The sequence below is a fragment of the Phoenix dactylifera genome, chromosome 2 (genome assembly GCF_009389715.1).
Source record: "Phoenix dactylifera cultivar Barhee BC4 chromosome 2, palm_55x_up_171113_PBpolish2nd_filt_p, whole genome shotgun sequence".
Lineage (NCBI taxonomy): Eukaryota > Viridiplantae > Streptophyta > Magnoliopsida > Arecales > Arecaceae > Phoenix > Phoenix dactylifera.
In genome coordinates this window covers 11,882,092-11,902,778 of record NC_052393.1, presented here as the reverse complement: position 1 = coordinate 11,902,778, position 20,687 = coordinate 11,882,092, and the positions used below count along the sequence as shown (strand labels likewise).

The 20,687-nt window shown below is 37.2% G+C and overlaps 2 protein-coding genes across 3 annotated transcripts; one reads left to right on the top strand and one right to left on the bottom strand.

Moving 5' to 3' along the window:
• Positions 1–449: 449 nt before the first annotated feature.
• LOC103708463 (small G protein signaling modulator 1) lies at positions 450–11,725 on the bottom strand. Of its 2 annotated transcripts, none has more exons than XM_008793392.4 (5): positions 11,239–11,725; positions 9,734–9,869; positions 9,563–9,612; positions 2,698–2,751; positions 450–1,952 (listed from the first exon to the last, which is right to left on the bottom strand). In XM_008793392.4, the coding sequence occupies exons 1-5, from the start codon at positions 11,457–11,459 to the stop codon at positions 704–706; spliced, it is 1,710 nt and encodes a 569-aa protein (XP_008791614.2). In that variant the 5' UTR covers positions 11,460–11,725; the 3' UTR covers positions 450–703. The 2 variants fall into 2 exon arrangements, with proteins under 2 accessions (XP_008791614.2, XP_008791616.2); XM_008793394.3 differs by having other exon boundaries at positions 11,000–11,724.
• A 5,327-nt stretch (positions 11,726–17,052) lies between these two features.
• Positions 17,053–17,817, top strand: LOC103708464. The gene has a single exon (XM_008793395.4). The coding sequence runs from the start codon at positions 17,090–17,092 to the stop codon at positions 17,552–17,554; it is 465 nt and encodes a 154-aa protein (XP_008791617.2). The 5' UTR covers positions 17,053–17,089; the 3' UTR covers positions 17,555–17,817.
• Positions 17,818–20,687: the final 2,870 nt, after the last annotated feature.

Here is a 20,687-nt window from a genome sequence, read left to right as displayed (position 1 = left end):
GGGATTAATTGACGGAGAGCTCCACTGAGAATGTTCCAACTTTCTACAGAACCACACGATGAAGAGAGCTATATTGGGATTAATTGACAGGGAAGCATCAATTAGATCTCTAGCACTCTAGCTCATTCTTCAACTGTTCTAGTTGGATGAGTTGCTGAAGAGCTGTTATTGTGGCCCTTGATCATGTAAATTATGTAAAATGGTGCAATCCACCATGCCTTTTTCTGAATGTAAATATGCAAATTAACCAAAACTGCATTCCACTTTTAGTCTGCCCCCTGGTCTTGGAGGAAAGCTGTTAGGTGCTAATGTTAAACTGATGTCCACACTTCAAGAACCTGGCAAAAGAGAGCAGCAATACATGAGAGATCTTGGTTGATTTCATCCATCTGTAGCAAATTTAACAAACTCATTCACCAAAAAGGCTTCCAGAATACCAGATTCAAAAGTAGAAAATAAACATAGGGAAGGAAGATTCAGATTAAATTGACCGCACTTGTATAATTTGGAATGATTCTTTGTAAGTAGTAAAATAGCATTTTTAGTCTCTCTAAAGTAAATCCAATAAGGGGTTCTCGGAACCTTTTTTCCTTCCATCAGTGCTATGCTTTATCACAGCAACTGGTATTGATGACTGAAGCAAACAAAAACGGAAGAAGCCAATAAGGGAGAGATGACTCATAAAGATGGTACAAACACCAGGTCATTCAATTTTCTCATGTAGGGTGACCACTAGATCATGGGCATCATCCAAGAGCTTCCAAACATCCAGCTGCCCTGCCATGTTGTTGCACTCCCTGATGATTTCATCCATGCTGCTGTACATCTCTATGATCAGCTTCCTCCTCTGCAGAACACAGGCTGCAATGGCGTAAAGCAGCAAGTCATCAGTGGGGGGAGCCCGCAGCCTTATCCTTCCCCAGGCAGACTTTCCAATCCCTGCCCTGATTGCTGCCTGGTCTGCCCACATTACCTCCCATAAACACACAGTTTGCTCGAAAGTGAGCTCCCTACGGAACATAACCACCACCATTCTGTAGACAAAGAAGCAGTCCTCTGCTTGAAGCTTCTCCAAGTGTCGATACAGGTGCGAGTCCTTGGACTTGATGATCTTTGATACAGTCTTCAGCTGTCTCCTTATGCCAACTTCATCGAGCCTAAAATTATGCCGGGCTTTCCTCATGAAACCGACAAAGCACCAAAATGCCTCGTGGTCCTCCTCCATGACTGCAAGTATGGGAGATAGGAGGTCGCTCATTCCTTGGCAGTAGCCAATTTCTGGGTCATAGAGTGCATATGCCTCAAGTATAGCAACTAAGCGTGCAGCATGGTAGATTCTGCATTGCTCCAAGTGGTCATAGTCCTTCAAACCAACATCAACAGCAGCCTTGAGTGCCTTGTCCTCAGAGATTAAAGCTTGGGCTGGAGAGTAGATGGCCCACTCTGCATTAGCTCGAATTGCATCTAAACGGATGATACGCTGCCATGTAGCAAAGTCCTCAGCGGTTCGACAAGATTTAGGATTGCTCCCTTTAGTTGAAGTAATCTTGCAATACTTGGGATCGGTTTCCATGTTCCCTTCTGCAGCAGAGTATGTCGACTGGCTTTCAGGTTCTTCTTCAGTGGAGGATTCAGTATCAGAGGATTCTGTCTCCACAGCGGACGCATCATCGACATGAGTGATCCCACTCTTGTCTTCTTCTTCCACATTGCATGAGCTGGGGGCAGAGGTCTCATCATGCGATGGTTGCTCTGCATTGCCATCATCTGGGCTTCCTCGATCAAAAGAGAGGGACTCCCTGGCACTAGACACACATTCAGATCCAGGAGATTCACGACCCTCAATGAAACTGGAGCTCTCAGCATAACTGACTTCAATTATTTCCTTGTCTCCATCACTGCTTAGCTTTAGAAGTCGCCCGCACCGTCTCCTTAGCTTCTCATATTCTTTCCTGTATTAAAAGTACAGACAAGGAATGTGATATTGCCTTCAAAACTTGTAGCATATACATACATATATACACACACACACTATGGCTAACTAATTCCCACGAACAACCAGCTTGGTTGTTCCCACCTGTAAGAGCCTGTTTGGATTTTTCCTATAAGATTGGGCTGAAAATCCTTTAGGATTCGTAGATTGGGCTAGTACAACCAGCGAAATCACATGCTACAAGCTGCGCTAGGTCTGTATTCATAAAATACCTAAAAAAAGCGTTGGAGTGGGCAGGGCTGAGGACTTTTTTTTCTCCTTATGGGATTCGGGCTGGCCAATCCAAAGCTATTCTAGATATTTTGCCTAGCCCCATCTATAGCATGCGATCTTGCTGGTTGTACTGGCCTAAACGACAAAGCCTACAAGATTTTCAACCCAATCTTGTAAGAAAACCCAAACAGGCCCTAAATGATAAAAATATCCCTGCATATTGCATCAGATACTTGTACATGCATGAGTGTAGTTTTTCATTTAGCAGATCCCATGAATGCATTTTTTTTGTATTAATTGTTTCGCTTTTTAGTGCATTGCTTTCACCTATCAAATGAACAAAGTATTGTTCTTCCCCATTTTCCCTCAATGTCATCATGTTGTACATATTTCTTAAACAAGTTATTTCTCATATCACAGCAACTGCTTTAGTTAAACCCACGAAGAAGAAAACCATGGATTGAAAAGAGGTAGAAGCCAAGTCTAATTACCTTTTCTGTTGTCTAACAGCATTTCTTTCAGCCCTTGAACTGTTTAGGTCATAGCTGCACATTGAACAAAATCATACGTATTAAATGCTTCTAGCAACTCCAGACAAACACTACTGTCTTTAAATCCATTACTACATATATCAAGCACATCATTATCAATTTAGTGAAATGCCTTGAATACAACAAAGCCTTGCATGCTGCACACAAGGTAAAACCAAAAACAGTACCGAGTTGCTAATAGTGCCTATCAAATCACAATGAGCACAAATGACATGCAGCTCTACGAATTAAACACACAACTACTATGAATTTCCATGTTGTCACATACATAAACACTACTAATATATACAACATAAGCAAGAATAAGCTTGACAAAGAAAGAAAAAAGAAGGTGATTATTTATGATTTGTGCCACTGAGTCTTTTTATCAGCATCAATTGTACTCAAAATGAGGCAAACTTGCAAGCATCACATTTTGCAGCAAGAACCTTAATAGGATTATTTGTTAAATTATAAGATAACAGTTGCAATAATATGATCGATACACACACAGAGAGAGACCTGGCTACACTTGAGTGGATCTCTCCTCAGACCGGCCAAGTCAAGATCAGATGATGAGGATCCCACATCGATGATTCAAACCACTAGATATGACCTATCTCTAATCTGCTTATACACCAAAAAATCATGTATGGAGACGCTTAGCCTATGCATCAAATGATCAAAAAATTGAATAGTTTAAATAACACGAAACAATAGATTTTTTTTTGATTACTTGATGCATCGGCTAGTGGGTCTTCAAATCATATGATTTTTGGTGTGTAAATAGTTTAGAGGTAGTATATCATATCCAACAGCTCGAATCATCAATGTGGGATCCCCATCATCCAATCTAGACCTAAACTGGATCTAGGTGGAGACCTACTCGAGTGTAGCTAAGTCTATCTCTACATCCAACATCGATAATACAAGATGTTAGATGTGATCTATACCTCTAATGTGCTTATACACCAAAAATCATGTGATTTGGAGTCCGCTAGGTTGTACATCAAGTGGTCAAAAAATTGAACGGTTTAAATAACATAAAACAATCCATGTCTGTTTAACCAATTGATGTATAAGCTAGGAGTCTTAAAATCACATGATTTTTTTGTGTATAAACAGTTTAGAGATAGTAGATCACATCCAACAACTCAAATCATTGATATGGGTCCTCCATCATCTGATCTAGACCTAACTGGATCTAACTGGAGATCTACTCAAGTGTAGACAAGTCTATCTCTATATTATATGCATGTATGTATCTACATGCATGTGTACATAAGGATTCATGACATTTTGCAAATGTCAAACAGGAATAGAATGGCAAGGATTTTGAATCGACAAAAAAGGAACATAAGCAACAGATGGGGTATGGTCCATCACTTTGTCTTTTCCACAAAGTTGCATAGAGGTTAATATGAAGAACAAGGAAAATACAATATGAATGTCTTTTAATCCACCCATTATCTCTTCTAGCTCAATAATTTAGTAATCTACCTCATTCAAATACAGCTTTGAACAAAAATGCACTTCAATATATGGATATTTTAGATTAGCTTAAGATGGAATCTGGAACTCAAGCTAAATACTGGAAGTAGCAAAACCACTAAGGCTCCGTTTGGGGAGCTTTTGGAGGGCCAAAAAGCACTTTTTGGCCCTCCAAAAGCACTTTTAGATAAAAAATTGTGTTTGATAAAAATTTCGGAAAGCTGTTTTAGCTTTTTCAGAAAGCTAAAAATAGCTTTTTGGTAGAAGCTCCATTTTGGAGCTTTCCGAAAAAGCTGTTTTGAGCTTTGTCGGAAAGCTATTTTTTTTGACCAAAATACCCCCATTTAAAAATCCTTTTTTTCCCAAAACACTCCATCTCACAGCCTCTCCCTCTCCCACCTATCCCCCTTCCTCTCCCCGCCGCCGCCCCCATGCCCCCGCCCCCACGGCCGCCGCCGGCCATGATGTCCCCATCATGGATAGGGAGGTGCCGAAGAAGAAGGGGGTCAGTCGCCACGAATGTCCCCGCCCCCACGGTGGGGAGGTGCCGAAGAAGAGGAAGAAGAAGGGGGCGCCCTCCCGCTTCCTGCGGCCGCCGCCAACCACGACCCGCCCCCCTTCCGCGTTCGCCATGGCTCGGCACCTTTCCGGCGCTATCAGCCTCGCAAGAGGAGAACACTTTGCAGGGGGCCAGCCGCGGCCACTGAGACTACCACAGGCGCCACCGGCCACTACCCGACCCCCTCCAGCGGCCGCCACGACCCGACCCCCTTCTGGCGCCACCGGCCTCGCGGGAGGAGAAGAAAGGAGAAGGTAGGAGAGGAAGGAAGGAGAAGAAGAGAAGAAAAAAGAAAAGAAAAGAAAAAGAAAGAAAAAGAAGAAAAGGAAAGAAAAAAAGAGAAGAAAAGAAAAGAAAAGGAAAAAAAAGGAAAAGAATAAATAAATAAATGCATAAATAAATATGTATATAAATGAATGAATGGATAAATAAATAAATAAGATAATAAATAAATATATTTCAATGAATAAAATAATAAATAAATAAATGCATAAATAAATATATATATGAATGAATGAATAAATAAATAAATAATGAGTGAGTGGTAAATAATCTGATCTTTATGATATTGATAGGTACAGTGAATTTGTCACCATTGCAATTAGTTAAGTAAAGATATAATTTGTTAAAGAAATAAATAGTCATCAGAAGGGTGAAAAATTATTTTACACTAATAATTATAATATTATATATTTATTGTTGCACTATACTATAAATATAATATTATATTACATTATATCATAATACGTTGATATGCTATGTTAAATAATTTAATGTTATATTAAATTATTATTCTATAGTATACAATATTATAGTACTATATTATAATATTATTATATTACATTACAGTAATATTACACTATATCATATATTTATGTATTAATACATGTTATATTTTATTATGCTCTGTTGTATAATACTCTGCAATGTCCTTTATGATAATTTTATCATACAAAAGTACTTTTTCAGTTTGTTTACCAAACACATGTTAAAGTACCACAGCACTTTAGAAATGTAGTTACCAAACAACAAACAGCTTTTTATAAAAGCTCTACTTCAGAAAGTTCTACTTCCAACAGCTTACTTCCAAAAGCTCTACTGTCAACAGCTCCCCCAAACGGGGCATAAATCCACAAACAGTTTTAATTTATAATTAACTCAAGTGAATCCAGAAATATAATTCATGTTTTTCATTTACTTAATCTACTGAAGATGGATGAGTAAAATTTGATACAAATTAAAACACCACTTCTACCATTGTAAAAGCAATCCTAGAATATACAGGTTTGACAATAACTTTGCGGACCAAATATCAAGTCTTCCATCTTTTCACCCATGTGAGCATAGCAGATGCTCACAGCATAACTGCAGAGTTCATAGAAATGAGAATATACAGAAACAAGACGTCCTACTCAGGTGCAGTAATATTACTAAGTTCAGTAATGATTAGGTTTACATTGACAGATCATATTTGTCACTAGCACTGCAGTTGTTCTGATACCATCTCTAAGAGGATAAGCAAGTGATGAGGTTGAAATAATTTTTTTCAATATCGACTGCTAGCATTCATTGTTCACTGTACATTTTTTATAGTGAAATATGAGAAAATCTGAACAGAAGTCAGCAGCAAGAGGTATGATGACTGCATGGCATACTGATATAAAACAGTGAAATTAGCAAAATAAACCTGGATCTGTGACCTCAGACTGATAACAAAAAAAATTCAAGCAGTACCACAAATATAGAACAAATCAAAAATTAGGGTGAAAAAATAAATTTATATTAACCATCAAGAGAACAAGCTTAATAGCAAACATAATTAACTAAATAAAGTGGAGAATAACATCAAAGAAGTGAAAAGGGTCTCCATAATCCATCAGACCTTAGTCTAAACAAATCTAATCTCTAAGTTAAGCCTCAAGTGAGAATGATTCCTGGGGAAATTTTATATGAGGAAAAGTGGCTTATTAGTTTATAGGCCAGACTTACACATAGTCATATACACTATTTGAGTAACAGATTCCACATCAAACGACAAGACTCTCTTAGTCCCATATGCACTTGCACTTTGTATTATATGCACAAGTCCTTTAGTAGTGCATTACATGCACAAGAAGTGCCGCACCTTATCCAGTTCAAGTCACAAACCTTACACTCCAAAAAAATGTTCTGCTTATAAACCATAACAATTGATTATTCAGTTAATTATAAGTATACAATTGCTCCTTTCAAGGGACCTGATTTTGGGTTCTATACAACCTCAACACTAACTATATATGTGTGTACGTTATCTACTTGGAGAAGCAATCAAACAATATCATGAAAATATGCCCCAAGATTTATTTTTTTTTTTTTGAACCTCCATGTAACACTTGGAAAGCTCAAGTTCTTTCCCTCCCATTAAACTCAAGATTATCTGCTTTCTCATGAGCATTTTCATTTTGTTTATTTAAACTTCTTAGTTGACCCACAAGAAAATCACAAAAAAAAATCCTATCACTTCATTCACAAGAACCCCATAACATAGAATTAGCATTAATCGAACAAAATCCTTGAACAAATTAGCATTATCATCCATCTCCCACATAAATTTAAATGATCAACTAGAAGGAGAAGAATAAGAGTCATTTAATGAATGTCTGTCAAACTTCTTAGACATCTTAAGTAGAAATAATATCAAAACTGAAGAGAAAAGAAAGGAACATACCTAGCCACATAATTCATTGAATTACTGAATGGTATTCAAATTATTATCAAAATTGTTATTTTATTTTTCCTCTACTTTTCTAATATCTGCACTGCTTTCTTTTAATTTTCCCAATTTGTTGCAAAATTAAAAAGTTATCCAAAATCACAGATACAATTACATATTGAGTCTAACCTTTTCTATTCTTACCCATATTTTTCATTGGATTAATAAAGTGCTCTGGTTGTCAGAAAAGCTTTCTGCATGAAATAAAAGTAGAATTCTTTCACATGCTATGTTGTGTAGAGCCTACATGCAGTCACCAGTCCAGCAAGAACGCAATTTAGGAAATTGTATTTTTACAGGCATGGTGCAAGCAAGCAGACAACATCAAATTTGTCTTTCATCGTCCTGCCATCTGCCCATGTGTGAGCGGAAGCAGCAATTGACAGGGGAGTGAAAGGGCAGACCACACATGTTGGATTCATCTATATGGAGTATAACATCCCACAATTTCTGGGAACAAATAACATCATATCATATCTGAGAAATGTGCAGTCATTTACCTCTCTAAATCACTTTTAAAAAAAGAAGGGCTTGAAGCACATATTAGAAGGAAAAGAAATCCAGAGTTTGGCAGCTTTAGAGCATGCATAAAACACGTAATGAAGGAATTGAAATTCCATTACCAAGCAAATGACAATTTACATGGCTATTACTAAGTTTATTAATAAGGCTAGTTACAAGACAGTGATTTACCTATTTAATGTTGTCATCAAGATGATAGCTGTGGAGGTACTACTGTTCAAAGGCTTCATCTTTCCCTTAAAAGTTTGAACACCCTTTAACCCCTAAAAAGTATCCTAGAAGGTCCACGATAACTATTCTCTCAAGAAAATATGTCCATTATAATGGTGCTCTTAAACCATTTAAGCCAAGCACTTAATTCCCATCCATATGTTGAACCACCGAGTTTCCCTTGACAACTCCTTCCGAAATAGTTAAAATGCAGATATTGCTTGAGCTTTCTTGTAACTGTCACCTAGAAGTAAACTAATAATGTTGATACAACCATATATCTTTACTTCATGGAACACCCTCACTCTACACTCATTAGCAGAAAGCATTCTTCAGATTAGTAATGGAACATTCACTACTCATTATCTAATCTAGTATATTCTTCCTCCTGAAGAAGCTTCATATCTTAATTCTTAACGACAATCTAGTTTATTCCAGGCAACCACATAATTCAGAAAGAACCACATCAATCTAGAAATGAATATTTTATATAACCATTTGCAATTTATATATAGACAAAAAGAGAATAAAGAATAAAACACAGAAGCTAGTATCGTATACTATTTTCCTAATTACAGCCTTATGAATAAAAATAGCAATGCATATATTAATAAATGCAATGCTTTAGTACATATGTCAAATAATTTTCTATTATGCTTGCTCTCAGTTCAGCTACTCACCAACAGAAAGATGGAATCAACAGTGCACAAAGTTTGCAAAGTTCAAAATTGCATTAAGATGCAGGAAATTGTTATTTCATGTCAAACACGTAGTTTGCACTGATACATAAACTACACTTTATGGACAAGATATCTAGGGACATAGGCTACCAATAGAGTATCTCGAGTTTCCCATATAATTTTGACTCATATCTCAAGAGGTTGAGGTTGTGATCCTTAATGGCGCCTGTCTGAACTCCTATCACACTGTTACTAAAAATTATCATAGAGGAAAGCTACGTGGTCCATTTATTGGATGGAAATCACAGGATCTTGAGTAAACAATATTTCTATAACCTCCTTGTATTTTAAATATTACTTTCCTGTTTTTCTGTTCCGAATTTGGGCCTAACTAGAAGTTTTCATAATAATTAACTATTCAAATCTAGGATTTGGATTTGCATAAATAAATTGTAACCATAACAACGTAAAACAAATAGGTGGACCAACAGATTCACAATGACAAAGAAAATAACAACCATAAACTAAACATATAACAAGCCTATATGTTTTTTTCTATAAAAAAAAAGGAGCAAATAGAAGCATTTGAAAATAACAGCTCAGAAAACTTACACTCCAAGAAGAAAAGGCCAAACCTCAGCTCTGATGCCTGGGTCCACTCCCTAAACCATAAATCAGATGGCTAGATCATTGAGAACATTTCTCAAACCATGGTAAATAGCATGATCAGGACAATTTGATGCAAAGCAAACAGAAAAAAGCTTTTATAAAGTAAGTGCTTACTCCACTGCGGACTTTCTTTAGAAACTTCACCCCTCCATCACGAAGCTTTCCATCTGGTGTAAAGAAATTGTACCATTGCTGCCTAGTAAGTGCACGTTTTCTTTTTCTTCTAGACCATGGTGATTTAAGGGTACCTCTGCAGAAATATACAGTCTAGTTATCAACCGATACAATAAGAAATAAAATTGAATGAAAAAGGTGAACAAATTGATAAATCTATAGAACTCATTCATATGAAACACTACTTATATGTTAAAGTTCAGAACATTCCAAGGCACTCTAACATAGAACAAGAAAATAAGAGCTACAGTGCACTATATGTGTTAATCATGGTCTGACCAGAGTGCAGGTTACCAATCCTCCCAAAATTTAAACAGAGAAAGAAATGATGCAGGAGCAACCAGACTTCAAAATCCAAGACAATAAGCGGATGAACCAAAATGATTCGGGAATAAACTGAGCACTTAGTAGAAAGTATAAGATTACCACATTCAGCATATCTGGAGCATGAGAAGACCTGAAAATGATACATTCATTGAACCCATAATTGTTTATAGAACCCATGAATTCCTTGCCAACTCTGAAAACATCAATTTGATGTCTATGATGACAATCATTATTATCGGCGAAACATAGAACCAAAGAGATGCAGCCATATTATGAACCAATGCTCACATGGTCACTAGCCCATACAACACAATGTTGGGATGTAGGAAAGTCTTTGCCAGATTGGACCCACTAAAGATGAAGAGAAGCAATAGCAACCATTGTGGTGCTGATAATACTTGCCATAGATCAGGTGCGCAACAGAAAAAGGAAACAAGTTCTATGGAACTGCTGAAGTCATCGCACCCATCCATCGATAAAATTGAATGAGAGACATAATGAGAAGGCAACCAATGCAATCTATTAGAAAAGAATGTGACCCAGCACCGACACGGACAAAAAATAAGTAATCATCAGAACTGCTGCATACAAAGAAGACAGATGCTCCAAAAGTCCTAAACCACTGAACTAGCAAAAAGATCAAACAATATGAGCAAATCAAAAGAGGAAAGAGAGCATATCGAAATTAAGTAATCACATAACAAGAACTCATCAATCCTATTTCCTTCTTTTTTCTCTTCGTTACTTAAGAGTGAAGATTTAGACTGAAGAGTTCAGCAAATTGATATGAGAAACTGGAACTCTAGCGAAATCTAAAGAGAAAAATTAAGGCGAGAAAGGAGAAGGAGAAAAGGAGAATAAGAGGAAACGGGGACTCACCGATCAGGGACAGGTGAGGAGGCGACAATGAGAAGCGATCTCAAATGGATCCAAGACGACGTATGCGACGGCGAAGATGGTGAGGACGAAGAGGAATTCGAGGTGTGAGATCTTCGGAGGGCTTTCATCTATTTGTCTTCTAAAAATTTCGTTCTTTTCTACTCCTAAAAGGGGGGGAGAAGGAAGTTGGGGAAGAAGGGGGATGGGGGCTTTTCTCTCTCTCTCTCTCTCTCTTTTACCTACGGGAGGAGATGAAAAAGGTGGCGGCCAAGGCGATTCCGGCCATGGCCGTCACACCCAGCGCTACGCCGGCATGCCACCGCCCGCCGACCGGTCCCAAGATCCAAGCGCCGCCACCGCTGCCGCCGCCGGCACCCAATTTCACCACCAAGTTGCTGATCTCGCCCTCCAACCAGTCCCACTCCCACATCGATCGCCCACCCCGATCCCCCTTGACCATCACCCGTCGCCGCCGCTCCTCCGACCACCACTCCCGGCTGCTCTCCGCCTCCCACCCTCTCTCTCTCTCTCTCTCTCTCTATCTATCTATCTATCTATCTCTCTATCTCACTCACTGTGGAGACTGGGCTAGAAAAGGAGCCTCTTTTATTTTCACCGACGACTTAATATTGTTAAAAGCGACTGATCACAGAGGTAAGAACCACAACTAGGAGCAGAGAGAGAAGGTTTGGAGCCTTGGAGGCAAGAGGGTAGGAAAAATGGATGAATGAGAGAGAAGGCTTTCGCTTCTCTTTTATGAAGAGGGAAACATGCGTGATGGCACGTGACACTTCTATAAAAAGGCAGTGAGGCTGGTACAGGGGAACCCCACCAATAATGCCCTTCTTCCCTCCACATTTATTGTACCCCCTGCACGTTTGCCTCTACTCCCCTTTCCCTTCGAATTGAGTGGAAATGGTAACATTGCGTGTTACTTCTATTCCTTTTCTAACCTATTTGATTTTTTTTCTTTTTTAATTTAAGGGTGCTAATGAATTGGCTTGATCAAGTTCTACTTAATTGAGGTTAGCTGAAGACATCTTGTGTCTCTATTTTGAGGTCAATGACCTTCAAATTTCAGATTGAGGAGACCCTATTTTATATCAATCGTTGTATATGTATTGCCGAGAATACCAATGATCATGCAATATTTGGAGGCAAGTGATGTTAAACTGGTCCTTCCTAGTTCAATCTTGGAGTGAGGATGATCATATATTTTTAGATTTAAATTTTGATAGAATTATTTTGTTATTTTGTCAATGCAGAGCTTATAGTGTCTCAATTGATAATATTATGTATTGTCGAATGTTTGTTTAACTACGATAAATCTATCACTTGAGGTTCGGTCGGATCCAACTTTTGTAGCTAAAGACCCCACTTGGTTAGAATTAGGTATTAGCCTGGTCAAAGATGGCATGATTATCCCTATTTTTAGGAGAAAGGGAGAGGAGGGGGGGGGGGGGGGGGGTGAATCTAATGATTATCACTTTAACTTATGAAATGATGTTGGCTAAAAAGTACAATTAGATATGAATCCATGCTTGGCTCGTTGATGTGGAATTATTCTATGCATCAAATCAGATGTTGAAGCTCTAATAGAAGCCCTTGACAATATTTTATGGTGGCTAGCAAATGGAACTTAAAATCATTGCATAAACTTAATAGTAACATAAATATATGATGCTTTGGAGATTCAGTAGTATGAACTCAAATTGAAAGGTTCCAACGTAAGATTAAATACAAGAGTGGTTTGATAATTAATTCTATTTTTATGTAGTAATTTGGAAAGCAATTGTGATTTTTTCAAGAATTTATGTTGATGACTTATAACTTGTAAGTACCGAAAACTATCAAACCAGTACAAAGTTGTTGTTTTTTTGGAAGAGAGATAGAGGAAAACCTACCTATACTATATTTACCCAAATCTGGATACTTAGAGAAGCACAATCTAAGGCTCATATATGGAATATTTAATTACTAAGCGAAAAGGTAGATCCATCGAGATAAGTTCTAGGTCAGCTAATTTAACATCCAGTATAGTTTAAGCCTATATTTTAAGCCTATCTATATTAAACATACTATAATATTTGGCATATGCATTTTGAGGAGGTCCAAAAAATAAGTGGACAAATATCACATATCCAACAAGCTATCTATGCAAAAATCAAGAATTTTCTTATTTTTTGCAGCAATCTAGCTAATTGTTTTTAACATATAACAATTTATGCTTTTCCAAAATGTATAAATGCTTTAAGTCAATCTAGGTTTTAGGTAGCAATAGACGATGATGACTTTGAAATATTTACATAAGTATTGTGTTTATTAGCATACCAACTTGGTAAAGTTTGCAAATAGTATGCAAGACAAAAAAATTATTGAGTTTTCGTGAATTTAATCACCACACAAAAAGGGCTCTGGAACATATATTAGTGCGCACAAGTTTATTGCACCAATCTTGCTACAGTAATCCTCCATGTATCAAGAAAATATTTTGGATGCACAAAATAAACAAATCTCTAATTATTAATTATATTTTGGATGCACAAAATAAGCAAATCTCTAATATATCACTTTAGCAACTTCTTGGCTTGGGAGGGGTCATGAGACAAGGTTGAGGATGAGAGGGGGTGTGTGGAAGAAGGAGGCAACATCATTATGGTCATGATGGTCGAGGACGCTAAAGCAACAAAGGTTATGGCAACTTTGCCATGAGGTTCTACGGTAGAAAGGTGGTGGTGGTGGTTAATCTAGAATTTCAAGATAGTAAATGCCATGAAGCCATCTTTTTGGAGAGTTTCTTTTCTATAGTAAGTAACTGCTCTTTTGCCCCTCCAATATTGTCACCCCTGCTCCCCTTCTTTCCCTCTGCGTGGAAAAAGTGGAACTTATTTATTATTTGCGTTAAAAGATAGGGTTTGGATGAAAATTTAGGCCAATTAAATAAAGAGGTCCGACCCTGGCCAACCAATTTTCATCCCAACCCCTATTTGATCCTAATCTCCTTATCCGAACCCACCTACCCCAAGTGCCACCTCTAAATAGAGTGATGACCATATGAGAGAATTTCTTTCTATGCAGCAATCAAGTTCCTCTTCATCTCAAGAAAACACTCAAAATATATATATATATATATACATAGCCGTAAAGAATTCGCACTCTTCCTTTTCGCCCCCCACCTAAATTAATGTGGCATGGAATCTTCGCCTCATCTCTGCCCTCGTAGGTGGAGCCAATTTGACGGTCACACTTCGTCCGCGTCGCTTGGTACAAGGCACCGTCCCGGTCCAAAAGAGTAGCCCATTTATGACCATTATGCGGACTCTCTCTCATCAATGGATATAACTAGCGTCCGACCTGAACATAACCTATCATGCAGATGTGACGACATATTTTATTTGAAAACTTAGATTGGGCTATGTTGCAGCTTACAGGAGCCAGATTTAATCTCGTCCTTTGATTTCAGGCTTAGAAGCTGAAACCTAAATTAGATTGTTTTCTAGAATTAGCATGACGAAATCCCAGCCAAAATATTGATGAGAGCGGATTCGAACTTCGTTTGCTAGTATCCAAAATCCGATAACTTAACCAGCGAATGTATTGTTTCATGAGCAAACTCTAATTTGGATTTCTGTTTATGCGGAAGAACATAAGAGTGAAACTGAGGACCGTGTGGTCTCTTACGTGGGTGGAAGCATGGGCCAGCCAGCCTAATCGGATCAAAGGGAAGATCATGGGCTTGGATATCATTCACTCGTCAAGTCAACGGAAGACTGGTCTCTGTACAATGAGTCAAAATTGTCGTGAGCTGACTTGCTGCAACGGTTATTGAGGCCATAGATCTGCCACGTATTACGGGACTGAAGTTCGTAGAATCAGCACGTAAAGTTTGACTTACGAACTATATTTCACAATCTTGGGTTCTCCTTAATGTAATCTGCGTACATAGTGACTGGCCCAATACAACCTTCTTTCCAGGCAATAGAAGATGCATAGACTGGTTTCTTGGGCTCTTGGAATTAGCCATTGGAGGGGGAAATAATTTATTCATCCACTAAGCTATCTCCTATGAATTATACCATCTTCTCAAACTACTCGAATTCAAAAGATTTCTGTTGATTTCCTTCCTACATCACCAAGGATTCCTTTCAAAGACCTGCCGCCGATATAGAATGATAAAAATAATTAGATGATTCACTTGGGAGTTAGAGCTAGTTGCTCTCCTAATTCTTGGTAAATGTCTCCTTGGTAAAAAAAAAAAAAATCTTTGAAATAAAAGGAGTGTCAAATATCCCCCTTGGTAAAAAAAAATTGATGTTGGATCGACACAATATTGATAGGCTAAATAGCACATATAAAAAATAAAGGTATCCGAAGGTTAAAAAGTAATTATAGATAGAAAAATTAGGAAAAAAAACAAGAGTTAGAGCGGTAAACCCCATCGATGGTACATATTTTGTGTTGCACCTGGTCCTCCTTCTTTGCTTGGGCCCCACTAAATATAAATAATGCGAGGCCCACACAAGAAGAAGAGTACGTTAGTAGTTCACATGATTTATAACATTGTTATCTGACATTCAACATCCCATGTACCTAACGCTCACAAAAAGCGTTTGCACCATCCCTCTTCTCCAACTTGTATAAAAGATTTTAACCTTTTTGAGAGTTTTCTAGTTATCTCTAAAATCTTCTAACCATCAAGTATAACATTGAGAATCTCAATATTAGATGTACAAAATTAAGCATTTACAAGAATATACTTAGATATGCTTAATAGGAAAAATACATAAATATTTATACTCTTCTTTTGACAAGTAGAGATTTTATGACCAAGAATTCATTACCTCCATAAAAAAAAAAAATGCCACGCCAAACAAAAAAGCAATCATAAAATTATTTGCCAACTTTCTTGTTAGTTTGCATTTTTTTTCTTCTTACATTGTGTCCACATGAAAAAATTTTAGTTGGACCAATCCGCTACCAAAATGGTAGATTAGTCTCAAACACGAATAAAATAGAAAGAGAAGAAAAACAAAGCCGGGGGGGGCTCTCCATCCGTTTTGGTTTCTAGTTAGGTTGGTCACCAGTTTAATAACAAATCTGATCTAACTAATAATTTCTCATCCACGTGAGCGCCTCCATTGCTATTAATATGCTGGTTCCATTTCCGTGTGTATTTTACCGGTCCTTGTGGGTTGAGGTCGTCTGATGGCAAGTGCACGTTTGAGCTCGATATATATAGACTTACACCTGCTCTCGCAAACCTGCACCCACACAATGATGTTTCTGTGTTCTATTTAGACCTGATCCAAAATCACCATCCCATTCCAAGCATGATCTACGTCCAGTGCACCAAATATTAGTGCCATTTGACACACTGAAACAACACCATAATGGCTACTAGATCAGTGGTTCAGAGGACATCAAGAATGGTGTCATAAGTCATAACCAACTCCTTTGCTTGAGTGGTTGGCCATTTTAATTAAATTTGGAAGAACAATGGAAAAGTCATGGGGCATGATTCCATGGACCCTCATATGATTAGCTAAAAAACCTATCAGTGGCTACCGTGTTGTCGCCGACATTGTAATGAAGCAAACATTTCTAATTGGCTCACATTTCTTACCTTAATCTTTGATTACGTTTGACTTAAGATATCTATGATCAGATCAAGAACAATGCGCCTATGAACTATGAATACCAACCAACCCAAGAATACATATATATATATATATATATATATATATATATATATATATATATATATATATATATATATATATATATATATAATGCTACCCCATATAATCTTTTTTTCAAGGTAGTTGCAAAGCTTCTGTCAGCATTTGTCTTCAAACTAATCGAAGTCATGGATCGAACGTCTAGGACTAAAACATTTATTGGCAAGCTTGACAAATCCAAAATTAGGCGGTTCGGTCTACAACTTCCACAAGCCCACCCATCCCCAGTTTGACGACCCGACCTTGGCCATGTTAGTTGAACTTCCCGCCACCTACCCGCCATTCCGGTCGGACCGTTTGTTTTAAAACCCCACAATACGATGCCCTTCCAATTCCCAGGACGAACACAGAAATGGGCTCCTCCCTGGCTATGAATGACAAGGTGAGGGAAGGTGCTGAGATCGTCTATGGACCAGAGGAGTGCCATCGCCACTCCATGGAGCTTCTCGAAGAGCTCGGTTTCCCGCCGGGTGTCCTTCCTCTCAAGGACCTCGAAGAATGCGGTAGAGCGAGGGAGACCGGCTTCGTGTGGATGAAGCAGAAGGGCCCCTATGAACACTTCTTCACAGGGACTAATACCCGGGTGAGGTATGAGACGGTGGTGACGGCGTATGTGGAAAAGAATAGGATGAAGAAGATGACAGGGGTGAGGAGCAAGCAGATGCTGCTGTGGGTGCCAATCACTGAGATGAGCATCGACGACCAAGCCGGGAAGAAGATATACTTCAAGTCAGCGGTCGGGATCGGGAGGTCATTTCCGGTCTCAGCTTTTATGGATGAGGAGGAGAAGAAGACTGAAGGAGAGATTGGTGCTTGAGATTGGCACCTTTATGCTTGTAGTAGCAAGTTATCCTGTGTGAGCAAATAATTCTATGGAATCATGAAAAGGTGGTTTCTCATTGGAGATTGTGTTAAGAAGACAGATATTATTCATGTATGATTTACTTCGATCAAAATATCAGCTTCCCAAGTTCAAGATTTCCTATTCTTCAATAGCTTTTTCGTCTTCAGTAGCCAATAGCATACAATGTAAGTTCTTCTTTTCTTTTCAAAGAGAGAATAATAATGTGTGTTGTGCAACACATCCATGCAATAGGAGGCACCAAAAATCATCAAATTCAACTATTCAAGAAGCCAAGATGTAGATGGGGGGTGATCTGCCACCTGCTCTTTCTCATAATAATCACTGCCTCTTACACTGGCGAGGTTGATTGAGATGAAAAAAATGGAAAGGGAGAACCCTTGTCTATACATAATAAGAAACGTTTCTAATATATATTTCATGTAGGATGGAGACATGGAAGCAGCTTGCTCCTAATCCATGAGTAACAATTGTTATCTACCGGTGGTAATTAGGTACCAAAGCTATGGATTTATATACTCAGGGATCAGCGTGACGATGCTACCTCAAGAGCATCGATTTACCCACTGAGGGTTTAAAACATGACATAAAAACTAGTATGCATTTCATGAGTCCTGGTAGTTGACATAATTCCGAAAGACAAGAGACATAAGCAGAGCTAATCGAAGTATGATAAGAAGTTCCGAAACACCGGCTACATAGACACAGAGAGATCTTCTAGGGTCATCAAAACCGAAATTCAGATGTCTGACTTCAGAAAGGATGCCTCCAGTCTGAATGAATAAAAACAATAGTGGGTATAGATACCTTGAGCTAGGTCAGTCACAGGGCCATGTGGCTTTGCAGTTAATCATACATGTTGCAAAGCATAAACTTTCATCAGTCAATTGCATGATGCGTCCAAAAAAATATAATGTACAAATAGAAGAGCACACATTTTGTTGTAACACATTCATCATTTTCTTTTTCTTTTCCAATTGTTTCCGTTGCTTAAATTTCTACTGGCTGTGCAAGTTAAGTGATGTTGAATTCATAACGAACACTATATGAATATATGATGGATGCTATGTTCCCCGTTCAGTCTGTGTTGGCAAGACTAATCAATATTCCCACAATAGTAGAATTCCAACCATGATTTCAAACTAACTTCGACGCCTTGATAACACACACACACACACACACACAAACATGCTAGCAATTGAGGGTAAATTCTCCACTAAATTGAGCATATAAAAGTTAAATATTGTAGAAATTTGAGTCAACATAAACCTCCCTCGGGAATAAGGTCAACCGCAGAAAACCTAATTTACCAATTGAATGTTGAAAAAATTTAAATGTGCACGTAGCCCGAGACTTGGCCGCGTGCGCGTTTGAATTTCGCGAAACGCCGGACATTTGCGAAATCACTGCGGGTGCGTCCATGGGAGGCACGAACGTGTCCGCAAAAAATCCAAAAAAATCATGCTTAAATATCCTTATAAATACCCCCTATTTTGTTCTATTCTGGAGACAAAAAATTAGAAAAAAATACCAAAAAAATTTTTAAAAAAAGTTCTTCCTCTTAGCCACTTCTGATTTTTATTTTTACAATTCTATTCAGTTTATTTTATTATTTTTATTCCATTCTTCGCTGGATCTGCAAGTCTAACGAGTTCGATTTGGCTTCTTCCGAGACGTACCGAAAAAGAAGTTTAGGGTCGTCGTATCTCTGAGGAGGATTGCCGGAAAACCCATACATGGAGGCAAACACTTCTTTGGGACAACGTTTACGTGCTTCGACCTGCCTTCAATCAGGCTATTTTCTGTTACTTTTGTTTTAAATTTTATATTAGTAGATCTGTAGGATTTGCAATTTTATGATTTGAATTTATTAAATAAATAGATTTATTTTATACTAGAATATATTTCTTTTGTGATAAAATAGATTTATTTTGATATCGAATAATATATATATATATATATTATTTCTTTTAAGAATTTCTATTAATTGTAATTATAGATTTATTTGCTTAGTTAGGTGATATATTGCTAACAATCCAAAGAAGTATTTGGTTTTTTTTTTTGTTAGTAATACATAATTCACTAAATTATTCTAAAAAGGTAATAATTTTGACTCCTCAAGAAGTAATTTTCAGATCCCATTCAAATGAAAAAATTAAAAATTAGTTAATACATAACAATTAATTCATTGAATTGACTTATTAGATCTCATATTCTGATAAGGTAATAAATCATTTTAATATATAATTCATTAAATTGACAAATTAGATCTTAATTACAATAATTGATTTGCTAGTATAAAATTAGTAATCAATTATTCTAATAAGGTAATAAATTTTATAATTCATTGAATTGACATTTTAGATCTTAATTACAATAATTGATTCGCTACCACTAAATTAGTAATCAATTATTCTAATAAGGTAATAAATCTTATAATTTATTGAATTGACATTTTAGATCTCAATTACAATAATTGATTTGCTAGCACAAAATTAGTAATCAATTATTCTAATAAAGTAATAAATCTTATAATTCATTGAATTGATATTTTAAATTTCAATTACAATAATTGATTTGCTAACACAAAATTAGTAATCAATTATTCTAATAAGGCAATAATTCAATTCTAATATATAATTCATTGAATTGACATATTAGATTTTAATTACAATAATTGTCTAGCTAGCACTAAATTAATAATTAATTATTACTAATTCAAAAAATTCAAATAGAAAATTTGAAAATTGATTAATCCTTAATAACAAATTTAAGTTTGCACTTAGGCTTTTGTAAAAATTGAATTTGTGTGATTTATAGTGATTATATCCATTAACTAATAGTGTCAAAGAAAAGCTTGTCAAAAAGGCATATGTACCTAAGAAAGACTGGTACTTAAGTGAGCCTAGTGCTCCACCATCGATCTGGAGCTGATCTGGCTATTATTTTTTTGGATGTATCAACTAGACATTCAAAATTCGATACAAATTTTAGTGTAATCTTTTGACATAAACCTTTTGCCTTCATTCAGAATTCTGTCCCTTCTCTATAACCTTGAACCTATGGCCTCAAACACTAGTGACCACTT